We start from the raw sequence: 14,445 nt of genomic DNA, 5'->3' as shown, positions 1-14,445 counted from the left end.
GTAAAGCTATATAGGTAGATTTAGCTATACAGAGCTCTAAATATAGTGATTTTTCTGGACTTGTAAATTGGGAGAACTCATGGTCTAAATGGTTATCATAACGATGGACATGTGTTACTCATTTACAGAAATTGTCTCGTCTTATACAGTATTCAAACTTAACCTTTTGTCACATCAATGTTTCCTCAGCACTGCCATCACAGAATTTTTAGCTTTCATTGAGCAGCTCGATCAGTCTCGAATATTACAAAGCTCTATTTTCTCGAATATTCTCATCATTATTGATGCCATTCGCACAACCATGAAATATACCATGTCTCTTGCATCCACAGTCTCGTATTTCTATCAAATTCATTCAGAATGTGTTGTATTACAGCCATGAGACACAAACTTCTCTCCGTTTCCAATGACGCATGGAAGCCGCCATTGCAACTTGGTGAAAACGGGTACAAGTCAAAACGGCACCTGGTGAAAACGGCACTTAGGAAATAGTCAAAACGGCACTTGAGAGTAGTCAAAACGGCACTTTTTTTATTTTGAGAATTTGATTTTGTTTATACAGAAACTGGATCTTTGTATTACATATATAGTAATAAATGTGTATATTATTATTGATAAAAATGTTAAAAAAATATTTTAGTAGAAAAATTAAACTGATTCATTTGAAAATTATTGTACTTTTGTACAGTGGTTAAATTATATATCTATTATTTTCTACAAAAGAGATCAAATCCCAATGATATATATCATTATATATGATCCTTTGAAATTAAAAAAAAATTATAGTGTTGCAAATATGTATACTACTCTGTTTTGGGGGTTGCCAGTCACAGTTGACTAATTAGAAGCCAGTTAGAGTATGTTTACTTAGAATACACTTGTAGGAATAGGAAACAAAAGACCATTTCACACCTCCCCTTCCATAATTTGTTGATCGTCAATTTGCAATCATATACCAGCTTCTATTGTGTATTTCTCGACAAAATGTCAAATGGATTGTACACAAGTTAGAAAAACTTAGATAATCCTCTCCCAACTGTACATAAAATATGAATATTCATACAACATTTAACAATATAATAAACATGTACATAGAACATGTAGAAGAACAAAACATTTGTTTTTTATAATGAAGACGAAACAATGTTGATATTGTTAAAATAATTTCTAAAGAATTAGATAGAAATGTGAGATAAAAAGTGACTCTAAGACTTGCTGTAAATATATATTTTTAAAAAATCATTTACACCATTTCTTTTTTCATATCATCAACACTATACTACAAATATAATCATTTTTAATCCCACATATTGTTGTGTTGTTTGTTATAAATACTACCTTTAAAGATAGATTGAAAATAAAGCAAAACTGAAGCCACAAAAAATTCTAAAGTCAATAAATTAAATTTTGAATTAAAAAAGAACTTACATGCGCGGGTCTAGAGGGGGGTTGGGGGGGGTCAGGACCCCCCCCTGGAATTTACTAGGTTAAAAAATGTATATACTAAAACAAGAAAAAAGTTACCATGGCCCCCCCCTGGAAAACACTGACCCCCCCTGGTAAACGCGAATATGTGTGAAATGGGTATGAATAGTGAAAGATTTGAGGAAATGAGGAAATAGAAGTCACCACTACCCCCCCCCCCCCCCCCCCCCCCCCACGAAATAGGTTTTTGACGATTGGGCGAGTTTATGTTTTTTTTTTTTTTTTTTTGTTTTTTTTTCTTTTTTTTTGGGATTGGATTTTTTTTTCTGACTGGGGTGGACCCCCCCTGGAAAAAATTTCTGGATCCGCGCCTGACTTATGTCAAATATAGATAAGATAAGATTTAAGATTTATTAATACCAATTTGGGGCCCATCAGGGCATACAAGTAATAAGGAAAAAAAAAACATACAAGCAGAAATTCAAAATTGATAGCAGTAACTAACAAAAGATAAATGATGTTACAGCAGTTGGGGATTACAACATACATAATCAATATACTGTAAATAAAAGTTTGTTTAAAGTATTTCTATATCTTACTCTTTTGTATTTATTTGTTTCTTTGTTTAACATTGCATAATTTGCTATTTCTTATTTTAAAGATATTGATTAAAAAATTTCCCAGCTTGATAAGCAACATGTCATCTTCATTAGACATAATCCATAAAAATTTTTCTTTATTTGTTAAAGTATAGAAATTTTTATTACTTTTAGCAATAATATTAAAAAAGTCAAATAAAATATATATATCATAACACAATTATATACTTTTTCCTCTAAGTGCCGTTTTAACTAAGTGCTGTTTTCACCAAGTGCCGTTTTAACTAAGTGCCGTTTTAACCAAGTGCCGTTTTGCATATTCCAGGTGCCGTTTTCACCAGGTGCCATTTTCACTAGGTACCGTTCTAACCATAATTCGGTGTAAACTACGCTTGAAAAAAATAATCCGGATTTAATCGGATTGAAAACAATAAACCGTTACTTGCCGCTCTAAAAAATAAATAGAACGATTTTAATTTTTCTTTATTTTAATCCATAAACTTATATACAACATTCAGTTTGAATTTTTTGAAAACCGAATTACTCGCGCAAGCCAATTTTCCAAATTTTGGAAAAAGTTTGGAAAGCCTGTGGCAGTGGCGTCATTCGTAGGGAACGTAGTCCCGGAGAATCGACACTGTATGGAGTTTGATGATTCGATCACGTGACGCCTTGCAATCTACATTTTGATGAGCTTTCAAAAACTCTATAACAACTTTTTAACAAGAAACATATATTGACGCAAGCGTCAAAAATCGGCCGCAAACCAATTAATTGTTCCATCGATAAAGTAATTAAAAACTGAAATTTGCGTGACATGTTTTAAGATTTCTTATATTTATCTGTTAAAAATAATACTTGGTTCTCTAAACTGCTTCTCGCAGCAATGCTAATCACATCACATAAAGTAGTTAAAATATCCTCGTGACATGAAAAACTTGTATGCGACATTGCCGATTTTCTTCATGCATGATGCATGTACAATATTATATGTATAAACAAACTGTCCATAAACCTCTGCGTCTCTGCACTCAGTTTTGTACTTAAATTGTAAACGAACATCTCTGGTGGAAGTTTGGTGTTTATAGTAGTTTTTACATAAAAGTACAGAACTAAAGTTTAAACTAAGGTATAGTTTTACTTTAAAAAAAAACGCAACAAATATGAAATATATGCGGCTCCTCGCTCTCTCTTAGAGGATATTACCCCCCCCCCCCACTCCCTCTAGATCCACCACATTTCTTCTCTTTCAGTCTCTTTGTTTTGGAGTTGAGATGTGGCGGGAAAATGCTTGGCACATTGTAAAACGCGTAGACTCCTAGACCAAAATGTAAGATTTTGTGCTTTTAAGAAATAAATATTTCATCAATTTGTTGAAAATTCTCATAGAAAATGTATAAATATATACGTCATTTTAGAATAAATACAACAAAACCTGTTTATGCTGTTTAAAAAGAGAAAGTAAAATCGTTGATATACAACGTGGTCTTTGTTTCAGACTATGCCTAAATATAACTTCACCGCACTTCAGTCTTGTCGGAGTTTGTCAATCAGGATTGGATGAAACATTTACCCCCCTTATTTATAAAATTTTAATTTCATGATTATTGTGCTTTTTGTGAAACATTTAAAAATATCTGTTTAATGTTCTATAATATGAACGTTAAATATTTTTATTTAAATTGTTCTAACTCCGCAGAAACGCACAGCGACTTCAAACTTTCATATAAAGTAACCGACCGCCTCCTGGCGGCCGGTAAAAATGCATCAGTAAGACGCTGTTCTACAAGAAAAGAAAACTGTTTAATGACAAAACTAACTTCTTGTTGTTCCCAAAAAATTCCAAGATCTATACAATTTTTCTGTTGTTCTTCCTACTCACATAACATTTGTTTATAAACATGTCTGCAGAAAACAATTATTAGTATTTGTATTGAGAAAATTACACCAGAATTTCAAAGTCGAAGTTTTCTTTGAATATATACATTGGGCATCTACCAAATTGAAAATAAACCATTACTTTAATTATTTGTAGATTTGCGAAGCAACATAATTTCCTTTAAAAAATTAATATGCACTTGCTCAACATATGGGGCTTTATGATATCCCCATGTCTCACATCCATAATGCAGAACAGAACCTATATATGTATAAAACAGAGAGAGCGAAGTCTCAACATTGAGATTATTCTCTTTTACCCTTTTCCACAAAGAAAAAGTACATTTTTTTAGATTTGGTAGCAATTGATTTCGGTATACAATCGAATTTACCATTGTATTTGAAATTATCTCCTCGGTATGTGAATCAGGTCAGCAATTTCGAGATCAGATTTATCAAAGAAACACATTTTAAAGCTTTTCACTTTACCACCATTTCGAAAAACTACCATTTTTGTTTTGATAACATTAACCTCTGAATTGCAGTGATCTGTGTAAGACTTCAGCACACTGTGTTCAATGTATCAAACATTTTCCGCAGAGCCTAAACACTTTCTAGAAAAAAACAGTATCAACCGCGTATAAAGGAAAAACAGATTCAAATTTTGAAGATGAATACTATAACATTGATGAGAGAGCTTCACCAATAGATCTCTTTGTAAAGAAAAATAAATCTTTTCTTATACGATATGTGAAAACAAGCTTTGTGCTTCTGAGTGATATGTTTGGTTGTAAATTTAATGTAACATTTACGTTTAAAAAAAAAATCATGTAATCCATAATGTCCAATTTTGTAAGCTAATTAGCGTTTGAAGTAATCATCCAGGAAAACTAACGAAAAAAAAAAATATTTTTCCCTAAAAATATAGCCTGATGTGTTTTTAAGAAAGGGAGTGGATCAAATCTTTCAGGAAAAATTGAATAATATATTCCCATCCATTCATTTGTCGACACGATATATCCCAGTGAGCTAGAATTAAAGATACCACGGAGTCTGACACATTTGTTCTATTTGGATATTTTACTAGAAAAAGACAATGGTAATGTAAGAGTGGTGAATTAATTAATTCATTTCGTATTAATTAAAAAATATCAAATTATCTTATATTCTATTTGTATATATTTTTATTTCAGCTAATTAGATAAGTTTATGGTCATTCAGGTGTGGCATTCTTGTGTTTTATTGGTTTGTTAAATTCCATCCAAATGTTCTTGGATTTTCTGGTCATTCTTTGTTTTTATGATCTATTGTTTATTAGTAAAAGGCACGAGACAATGATGCACTAATTCATGAATACCGCTAAGAATTCATTTAGAAATAGAATATACAGCACAAACATGTTTAGCGCTAATTCATGATTGCGCTGACAACTCCATATCCATTGATTGCGCTAAATTTTGAATATGCCAAATTATGTACATGTACAGTAAATAAAGAAGTATAATTTTCTGTTTAAAATAAATATCATATACCCAGAGAAGAGTATCCATTACCCCTGATGCCTATGTATTTGATGAGGTTAATTAGGCTCCGAGATCTAGGTTTGTCTCGACCTCAGGGCAGAGATATCTCTGATCTTAAGAGGCTGTTTCTATTTCAAATTTCGTACATTTTTTGTTTAAATTGTTTGAGTTAGGCATTTTTTGAATTTGTATCAGAGGTGGACAGGAAAGTAAAAAAGTTTTGTCCACTATATTTGTATCACCTGAAAGTACTCCTATATCTGCATATTTACCGTATATAATGTCTATGAAGATATAACAGCTTTTAAAAAAGTAATATATATTTTAATTGTATGAACAAAGTGTTAATTCTAAGGGATAAATGTGTAAAATGAATGTAAGAGCTATCTCCCTTTATGCACCATTGTGTATAATATTAAATTGTGCATAAATGATTTTATGATATTCTCAGTATTGTTATTATTTATTTCAGGGCAATATTACTATAATTTCGATCATTGTTTATAAATAGTATGAACCCAAACAGGCGTTTTGAATTCGTTAATTACCACCAGAAACCTTGTTACAGTAATCTAACAACAAAGCTTTATGATGTTACGACTTTCACTTTTCCCTCCTTCACTTCCTTTATGCAGCGATATACCCTTATCACCTATATACGGATGTTTATCTCTCTCAGTTGATTCCATACACTAGAGCATGCTGCACGTATAAACAATTTCTAAAACGAGGTAACTTGTTGGCAAACAAGTTGATGAAAAGAGAAAATAAAAAGTCTCGCTTTACGTCATCATTTCATAAGTTCTATGGTCGATACAAGGAGATTGTCAGCAAATACATACATGTACATGACTGACGTTTTTCATACTAATTGTTCAGACAATGAATAGCCGACAGATTTTCCCGTCATTTCCCGATCATGACAAGGAGCGGGCGTGACTAGGCAGTAGATTAATTAATGCTTACGCTCCTTCAAGGTACCCAATCTCTCCTCCGCATGATGTTCTAGCAGGCCCGTGTTTGCTCTACTCCTAGTTTGTATTGTTAAATGGACTTCCGAGATCGAAAACTGTCCGTGATCTCCATATATTTCATTATCATATATATATGACAAATATTCCTTGAAGTTTGTCATTAGATTTTTATTGTCAAAAATATTAATCTATACAATTATCTCTTTTTTGAAATAAATAGAAATTTTCATATTTTTCCCGTTGAAAGGGAACACTGGGGAGAAAAAAAATATCACGATCGATTATATTAGAAGGAATCTGTTCAAAACTATTATGCATAGAGTACTCTTTTCAATACCTAGAAATTTTGTAATACGTAATGAACGAAAAAAGGTATATTACTAACAAGAGGTACTAATTGTGGGCAATGAGCTCACTAAATGATACCCTCCGCCTCCCATATGAATATAATGGCAGTGTCCATATTTTGCCACGTGAAACCCAAAATATTTTTCAGATCAAAAAGTAAAATAGGAGTTGCACAATAGCAAAAAATAATAAAGATTCTGTGAAAGTCTCCTCAAATTTCATTTAGTGACCAGTATGAGATGAGTTGCGAATACATAAGATGAGTACACCAAAGCGTAGCAGACGGACAGACGGACAGACGGACATCCCGATTACTATATACCCTCCCACTTTTCAAAGGGGGGATAATAAAGAATTGTATGCTATTACTTTGGGCTGAAATACAATATATAAACTTTCATTTTCCAAAAGCTAGAAAGCTTAATTTGAAAAAAAAAAAGAGAAGTCAAATAGCTAGACTGTTATTGAGGTTATACCATAACCGAGCCTACCCGGACCTCCCCATTCTAAGTAAGGAATGGATCTTTTTATAAAGAAATGATTTTAAAAATGAAGAAATAGGTAATTTGAAAATTTGCATTAAAAGTTATATTTGCTTTCCTTTCTATAAATAGAAAAGGGATTTTCCATTTTTCGAACTCTAATCAATTGTAACAGTTACTCCCCTTTCAAATTCACTCAGGAGTAGTGAATGTTGATTTATGAATCATTGTTTCTTCCCGCTTGAAAAGTGGGAGGGTATATAGTGTTTGGGATGTTCGTCCGTCTACCTTTACACCCGTTCGTCCATTACGTTTTGGGCTGCTCATCTTTTACCCGCAACTCCTCCTACCCCACTGAATGAAATTTCATGAGACTTTCACAAGTTCTTTGTTACATAGCACCATATTATGTACCTCCTACTTTACTTTTTGGTCGGATACATATTTTGAGTTTCCTCTTGCAAAACATCGACACAGCCATTCTTTCTATAATATTGAAGGGTACCCATGTCTTATTCGCAACTCCTCCTATATCACTGAATAAATTTTAATGGTACTCTGAAAGATTCTTTATTTCACAATGCCATTCTGCACCTCCTATATAACTTTTGACCTGAAATTATTTCGAGTCTCCCAGAGCAAAACATGGACTTTAATTGCCTTTATAGAAAAAAAATGGAGGACGGGGGTATCATTTTTTGAACTCGGTGCTTACAGTACCTCTAGTTAATTAACATGTGTTAATTAATAGAGGAGAAGATATTTAAACAATTTTTACTTCATCTTTCTGTTGCAACTTTGATTTCCAATTGTGGCCACATCCTACCCCATGAAGGCTGGATCTACACTTTCTGAATCATTGGTTGCTAGAACTTGATTGACACTTACTTACTGGTCCTTGTGTTTACCCTGAACACCTTGTTTGGGACTCGTGGCGACCTTCTAAATAACTTTTGATCCTTTGATGTTTACTGGACATAGTATACAGAAACTGTATTACTTTGAAAATATTGATAATGTTTGAATAATACAATCACACCTTTAGTATTCGATTATTATGATATGCATTTTTTAATTTAAATTATCCTTTAGCGCATGAAACTTTTTTTTTTCAAATGAAATTTCGATATTAATTTTAATATGCTAAATGGTAAACTTACAGTGGAAATGTTATTAATAAAGTCCAGAGCAGCACTATGTGAAAAAAATAAATTAAATTTTAAAATAATGTTTCTAACCATGGGTCACTTACATGTATATTTTCCTTTTTTATTCAGATAAGAATTTACAAGCAATCTTTTTTAGCATGTTTCATGGTGATAAAGTCTTATTTATAAGGTTTGGGTAAACCTTGATATTTTTTTAGTGAAATGTGGTTAACACAAAAGTCAACTCTCTTTTCATTTTATTAATAGATGGGATCTTGGGGATGAAGGAATTAAGTCTAATTTGGTTGTTACAGGAGTTTTCTTTTTAATCAACACATACATTAACATCTAAAACAATCCTTGTTTTAATATTTGAATTTATAGTGTGATAAAATAATAATTTTTTAAATGGGTAGGGGTGTTCTCAAACAGTAAAAAAATAAATCAATATATAATTAAAAAAAACTTTTTACTACTAATTTTAAAATTGTCTCAAATCCTCAATACAAGAAAAGTTTGACACTTGGGGTATTTCATTGTGTATTAAATCGCTTCCTGTGTATAGGGATTAGGAGACAGATGTCCACAGGTAGACTGCTAGCCCCAAGGCTTTCACACCTGTACAGAATAAGCCCCTCCCTCACCTGGAATTTACCACCAGGTAAAAAATCTCTGCCTTTAACATTGAACACGCTTATAAATATTTCGAGACTAGGTGTCCCAGGCACTTGATTCGTTAACAAATTTTCTAACCCATAGTATAATATGACAAGAAGTACTGTGAGCACCAAGTTCACTCAACAATATACCCCCGCCTCCAATGTGAGAAGAAAAGCAAAGTCCATGTTTTGCTCTGGTTGATCCAAAATAAATGTCAAATCAAAAAGTAAATTGAGAGGTGCACAATGACATTATGTAATCAAGAATCATAATTAAATTTTATTCAGTTGTAAAGCAGGAGTAGCTGATAAGAGATGGGTACCCTTCAATATTATAGAAAGAATTGCAGTGAGTATTCATGTTTTGCTATAGAAAACCGAAATAAGTGTTCGATCAAATAGCAAAATAAAAGGTGCTTAATGGCACCATGTAACAAAGTAAGGTCAGACGAGACGTTCCTCAAAATCCGTTTTGTATATCTTCGTAATGTATGAAAAATATTCAAAATTTTAATAACCTTCTGATTTCTAAACCAGTTTGTAAACGTTTTTATAAAATCCAAACACTTAAACATTTGAAATTGGAAAATTATTTTTCATCCCCAAAGGATTATATAAGAAAAACTACCCCTGGTATCTTGCAGAAATGCCTGGTAAGGTACCTCAATTTTTTGTGAGTAAACATGTTTAACTAGCAATACTTCAATGACAAACTCTCAGAAAAATTTTTCTGTTATTAAGGAACGTCTCGTCTATCCTCAAATTTCATTCAGTGGTATAGGAGGAGTTGAGTAGAAGAGATTGGTACCTCAAAGTGTAACAGACGGACGGACGGGCATCCCGATCACTATCATTATACTGTGGGTTAAAATCTATTTTGTCTAGGAAGTACCTAGATGCATAGGAAGTAAGCATCCCTGACCATTACGAATGGTCCTCCACAATGATTAGCGTTGAAGCTTGCATTGAATTCTTATTTCTGTTTGTGTCGACCATAGTGACGTACATGTAATTGACGATTCCAACAATCCACACGTCTGTATTAAGACTTATCATAATAGTAAAATGACTAATTATGACTTTGAAGTTTTTTAAATTACTTCTCTTTTATGTTCCTATGTCAAACTTGAACCCCCGCATTTGCAACTAAATTTTCAGAAGTTTTTGGGAGTTGAACTATGTTCAATCTCCCATGGTCATCACGCATATAACATGTGCAGTAATTTGTGTTGATTATATAGAGCCGAAAGCGAGGCTACTGTGTCGACCAATTTACTCCGATGATATTCAACAGAAAACATGCATAAACATCCGCTACAAATAGTGCATGTCACTTTCTCCTGAACTGATCTAATTTTTATAATTTGAAATGTAAGTAAATGTAATGATAAAGTAATCTTATTTTGAATATTAGATTTCGTTCAAAGTAAAACTAAATTATAAAGAACCTCAAAAGTTTCTCGTAATGGATCTCATTTTTAGTGTAGCGTCATCTATAAACACTGAAAGAGATACGAACGACAACTCTACATACTGACGGCAAGCGGTAAATCTAGTCTTTCCGACTCCCAACGGTCCCGGATTTTGGATATTTAACAATTTCTTTTTTACCGGTGCACAGAATTTACTATAACTTTTCCTGAACATTTTCTTGGTTTAAATGAATTTATTAATGCATAAAAACTTTAGGAAACATAGGTATTTATTACTAAATCAGCAGTATCACCTGCCAAAAACGTTAAATCTAGTACTCTTTTATAAATGTTAAAACCAAAACCGGACACCGATGATTAAAAACAAAAAAATGAAGTATATTTTTGTTTAAATAAAAGGAAAACCTCATTTACATACCAGATAATTTGTACGCACACAAACTCTCACATATACCACTGTTTTTATGTTTGGTCACTAAATATTTGTTTTTAACTTGGTATTGCTTTTTTCTTCATAATATCCAAAAAATTAAGTTCTGACGTACTCCATGTATAATGTTCGTGTAATTGAAATACATTTATATTCACAGAAAAGTTTTATATAACAAACCTGTTAGCTCTTAAAAGGATGTTGAGTGAAAATCCACATTTTATCAACATTGATATTATTCTTGTGAAACTGAAATTTTCATAACACATTGGTAAAGGTGCCAAGGAAAAATATATTACAAATCTGAAGATGAACTAGAGGTACTAGGAGCAGTGAATTATTAAATGATCAACCTCCTTTGATATGAATATAATGGGAAACCCAAAATATGTGTAGGATGAAAAAGTAATAGAAGGTGCTCAACGGCAATATGTAATACAGATTCTACGAAGATTTCATTCAGTTGTGTAAGAGGAGTTGTGGATAAGAGATGGGTATACCTAAAGCGTAACAAACAGATGGACGGACATCCCGATTAATAAATACCCTCCCGCTTTTCAAGCAGGGGGTATTGAAAAAAAGGACTAATGTAGGCAGGCAAGCATTATGGCCTATGCATTTTTTCTCAAGATTGTTGCAACAGAAAAAATCTGAAACAGATGTCTATATTTAAAATAATAATATTGTAAATAATATTGTAAATGTTCACTCACTTAACCTCCCGATCAAAGATTTTATTTTACACCATGTTCAACTCCCATGAGTACTTTCAGTACCTGGATTTTTAATTATCTCTCCTCGAAATCTCTCATTGAAAGAGGTCGCCCACGTGACTGCAGTGGTTAGAGCATCTGCTCTAGAGTCGCAAAATAAGGAATTGAACCTTGCGTCGCGGAATCGAATCCTATTGTTGGATGTGGAGCCCGGTCCTTCGGATGAAACCATATAAACCGAGGTTCCGTGTCGCAGTAGGTGCTGGCACGAAAAAGATCCTCCCTGCTCAATGACCCTAAGTGCCGAGCGAGTAAAGGACAAAATTTGTAGCCCTCAACCGGCAAGTTGTGGCGTCTTCATATGAGTGAAACATTCTCAAGAGGGATGTTAAACAACATACAATTAATTAATCAGTCCTTGAAAGAGAGCGTTGCCCTCTCTTAAAAACTATGCCCCTTCACACTTAGGTGCTATGCGACGAGTTTAGTTGAAATTAACCGAGTGGTACTGAAGAAGTCGAAAGTGTGAAAAGTTTACAGAGAGCACAAGAAAGACAGACAGACGGACACCGAGTACGTTTTGATGAGAAAAGCTTAATTGAGCCTTGAAATCGTTCAGGTGAGCTTATAAAGAGATTTAAGAGTTAGCAATTGAAAATCAATTATTCTGCTTGTCATTAAATCTGAACCGATTGTAGAACACAACTTGAAAAGCTTTCAGCGAAAAGTTAATATAAAAATATTTCTATTCGTACGGAAAAAAGCGAGCATTGATTTCCCCAAACAGTTCTCTGAAACCATTATCTTCTCCATTTCTCTAGACTTTTGGTTCAATTCCCTTTCGATATTGAAATGTCTTTAGTAGCTGAGTATTGAGTTCTTGAATAACTTTCTCTTGTCTTGTCTGTATTTTTACGAAACCTTCGGTGGTTTTCTCCAAATCTATAATGGAATAGAAATTATGTTAACACGGGGTTTAACATAGATTTCAAAAATTCCATATTCGAATTAATTAAAGCGCGTCAAATATCTCTTTTAAAACCGGAAAATTTCTATAGTAATCAACATTCTGCATAAGTTACCGGGTATTATTTACAGTTGGCTTTATATTTGATCTTAAAATCACGTTGTAAAAAATCCAAGAAAGACATCACGTTCACAAGAAACCCAGTATTTTTTATTTAATATGTGATTTTGAAGAACATACTTATTTTTTTTTTAGTGATGTGTCTTTACTCTTTGACGGCTTATCATATTACTCCGAATGGGCGGTATTTATATACAAGACCGACAACCGATTGTTACTGGCATCTACCATTGTAGGCGTCTCATTGGGACCACTTTCCTTCTGCTGAAGAGTGACATAAGAATGACCGTCCCCCTCTTCCTTTTCCTCTATTTCATATGGCATCTTCAGGCTCTGGTCCAACTCACCGATTTCGTGATAAACGTGGGACTGTCTGTTAAGATAACTCCTTCTGTTGGGTAACTCTTTTTTGTCTTTGGGAATTCTATTGCTAAAAAAACATCTTTAAACTTCCGTTTCAAAATATTTTACAGCAAAATCAAATGCCCTTTCTTTTTCTTTCCAAAAGATGTGTGCACATTTTAAAGTAGACATTCAAAAGGAAAGGCCAATGACCCGTGCGTTACACTTGACTTTATTTTTTGTTTAGAGAAAGAGATGGTTTTATAAACTGTCAGAAAAAGACTCTTAAGGAGGAAAACCACACTCTGCATTTAATAGATCTCTGGATCATCCTATTTAAACAATGGTTGCAGCATTGAAAGACCAATATTAGCTTTTAGTTATTTCATATTTATTTTTTTTTTAATAAAAAAATATTTCTGTAAATAAAACACATAAATTGTGAATATTTCTTAAACTTGTGGTTAAAATCTTCACAAAACCAGCCACAATTGGGGAGAACATGAGTGTTAATCATATTCATAAAAGAATTTAAAATGATTTTTTTTTATTTTCATACATAATTTTTCATTAAAAAAAGTAAAAAGTCTATCCAGCCTTTCTTTACATGTTTTATTATATATTCATATGATGCATTCATTTACAGCAAATTTTAACTCGAAAGTATCTAATTTGGATATAAATCTTTTTTTTTTCATTTTCTTTGAAAAAATACAAAAAATTCATATGATATATTGAAGAGCTAATATCGGCCTTTCGGTGCTAAAACCATAATTTGATAGGAATGACTTATAGATCTATGAAATAAATTGTTGGTGTGGCATTTCTCATTAAGGCGCCCCTACCTTTTAAATTTAAGGCGACCCACAAGGACAAACACCAAAATCAATAAAACACCAGCAATTCCTCCTATTACTATAGTAATATTTAGCATTATTCGATCGAAAAGGAATTCAATATACAAATCAAGAAAGTCGAAGAAAAAGATTGTTAGAAGAAACTTTATATGTTTATTACCATAGTGTAAATTTGTGAGTATAAACGTCTCTATCTTTTTCGTGGTGCTTCTGGTGATCTCGATCTCTCCTTTAAAAATGGAACAAAAAACTGTAATCATTCCAGTGTGTTAAAAAACAATATCAATTAAATTGAAACGAAATCTAAAATTAAATTGTAATGTGATTAATTGTTTTGAAATAAGATTAATGATTTGCAACCACTTATTCTACAAGTATTATGTTTAGATTATAAACCGGGTTACCTTCAGTCTTGTCATATGTTATTGTTAAAGGACCTGAAATTAAAAGAAGGGGGACGTTTTATATTTGTCGGATTTTATCTTTTTTAAATCAAATATTTAATATATATTTTGTACATCTTATTTTTTAAAAATTCAAACAGATA

At 32.5% G+C, this 14,445-nt stretch overlaps 1 protein-coding gene across 2 annotated transcripts in view; it reads right to left on the bottom strand.

Moving 5' to 3' along the window:
* The window catches only part of LOC134253036 (uncharacterized), a 35,397-nt gene that overhangs the window by 19,736 nt on the left and 1,216 nt on the right, over nucleotides 1–14,445 (bottom strand). Inside the window, exons 5-8 of one of the 2 annotated variants that reach the window (XM_062735558.1) lie at nucleotides 14,303–14,335; nucleotides 14,059–14,127; nucleotides 13,887–13,956; nucleotides 12,849–13,129 (exon numbers count right to left, since the gene is read on the bottom strand). In XM_062735558.1, coding sequence (XP_062591542.1) covers nucleotides 12,868–13,129; nucleotides 13,887–13,956; nucleotides 14,059–14,127; nucleotides 14,303–14,335 — 434 coding nt within the window. In that variant the 3' untranslated portion in view covers nucleotides 12,849–12,867. Of the gene's footprint in view, nucleotides 1–12,848; nucleotides 13,130–13,886; nucleotides 13,957–14,058; nucleotides 14,128–14,302; nucleotides 14,336–14,445 lie in introns of those variants that run through there. The other variant, XR_009989058.1, reaches the window with a different exon arrangement.

Source organism: Saccostrea cucullata, unplaced genomic scaffold, assembly GCF_032062105.1.
Source record: "Saccostrea cucullata isolate Sc308-1 unplaced genomic scaffold, CSIRO_AGI_Scuc_v1 ctg1548, whole genome shotgun sequence".
Taxonomy (NCBI): Eukaryota; Metazoa; Mollusca; class Bivalvia; order Ostreida; family Ostreidae; genus Saccostrea; species Saccostrea cuccullata.
This window is presented reverse-complemented; position numbering and strand designations above follow the sequence as displayed.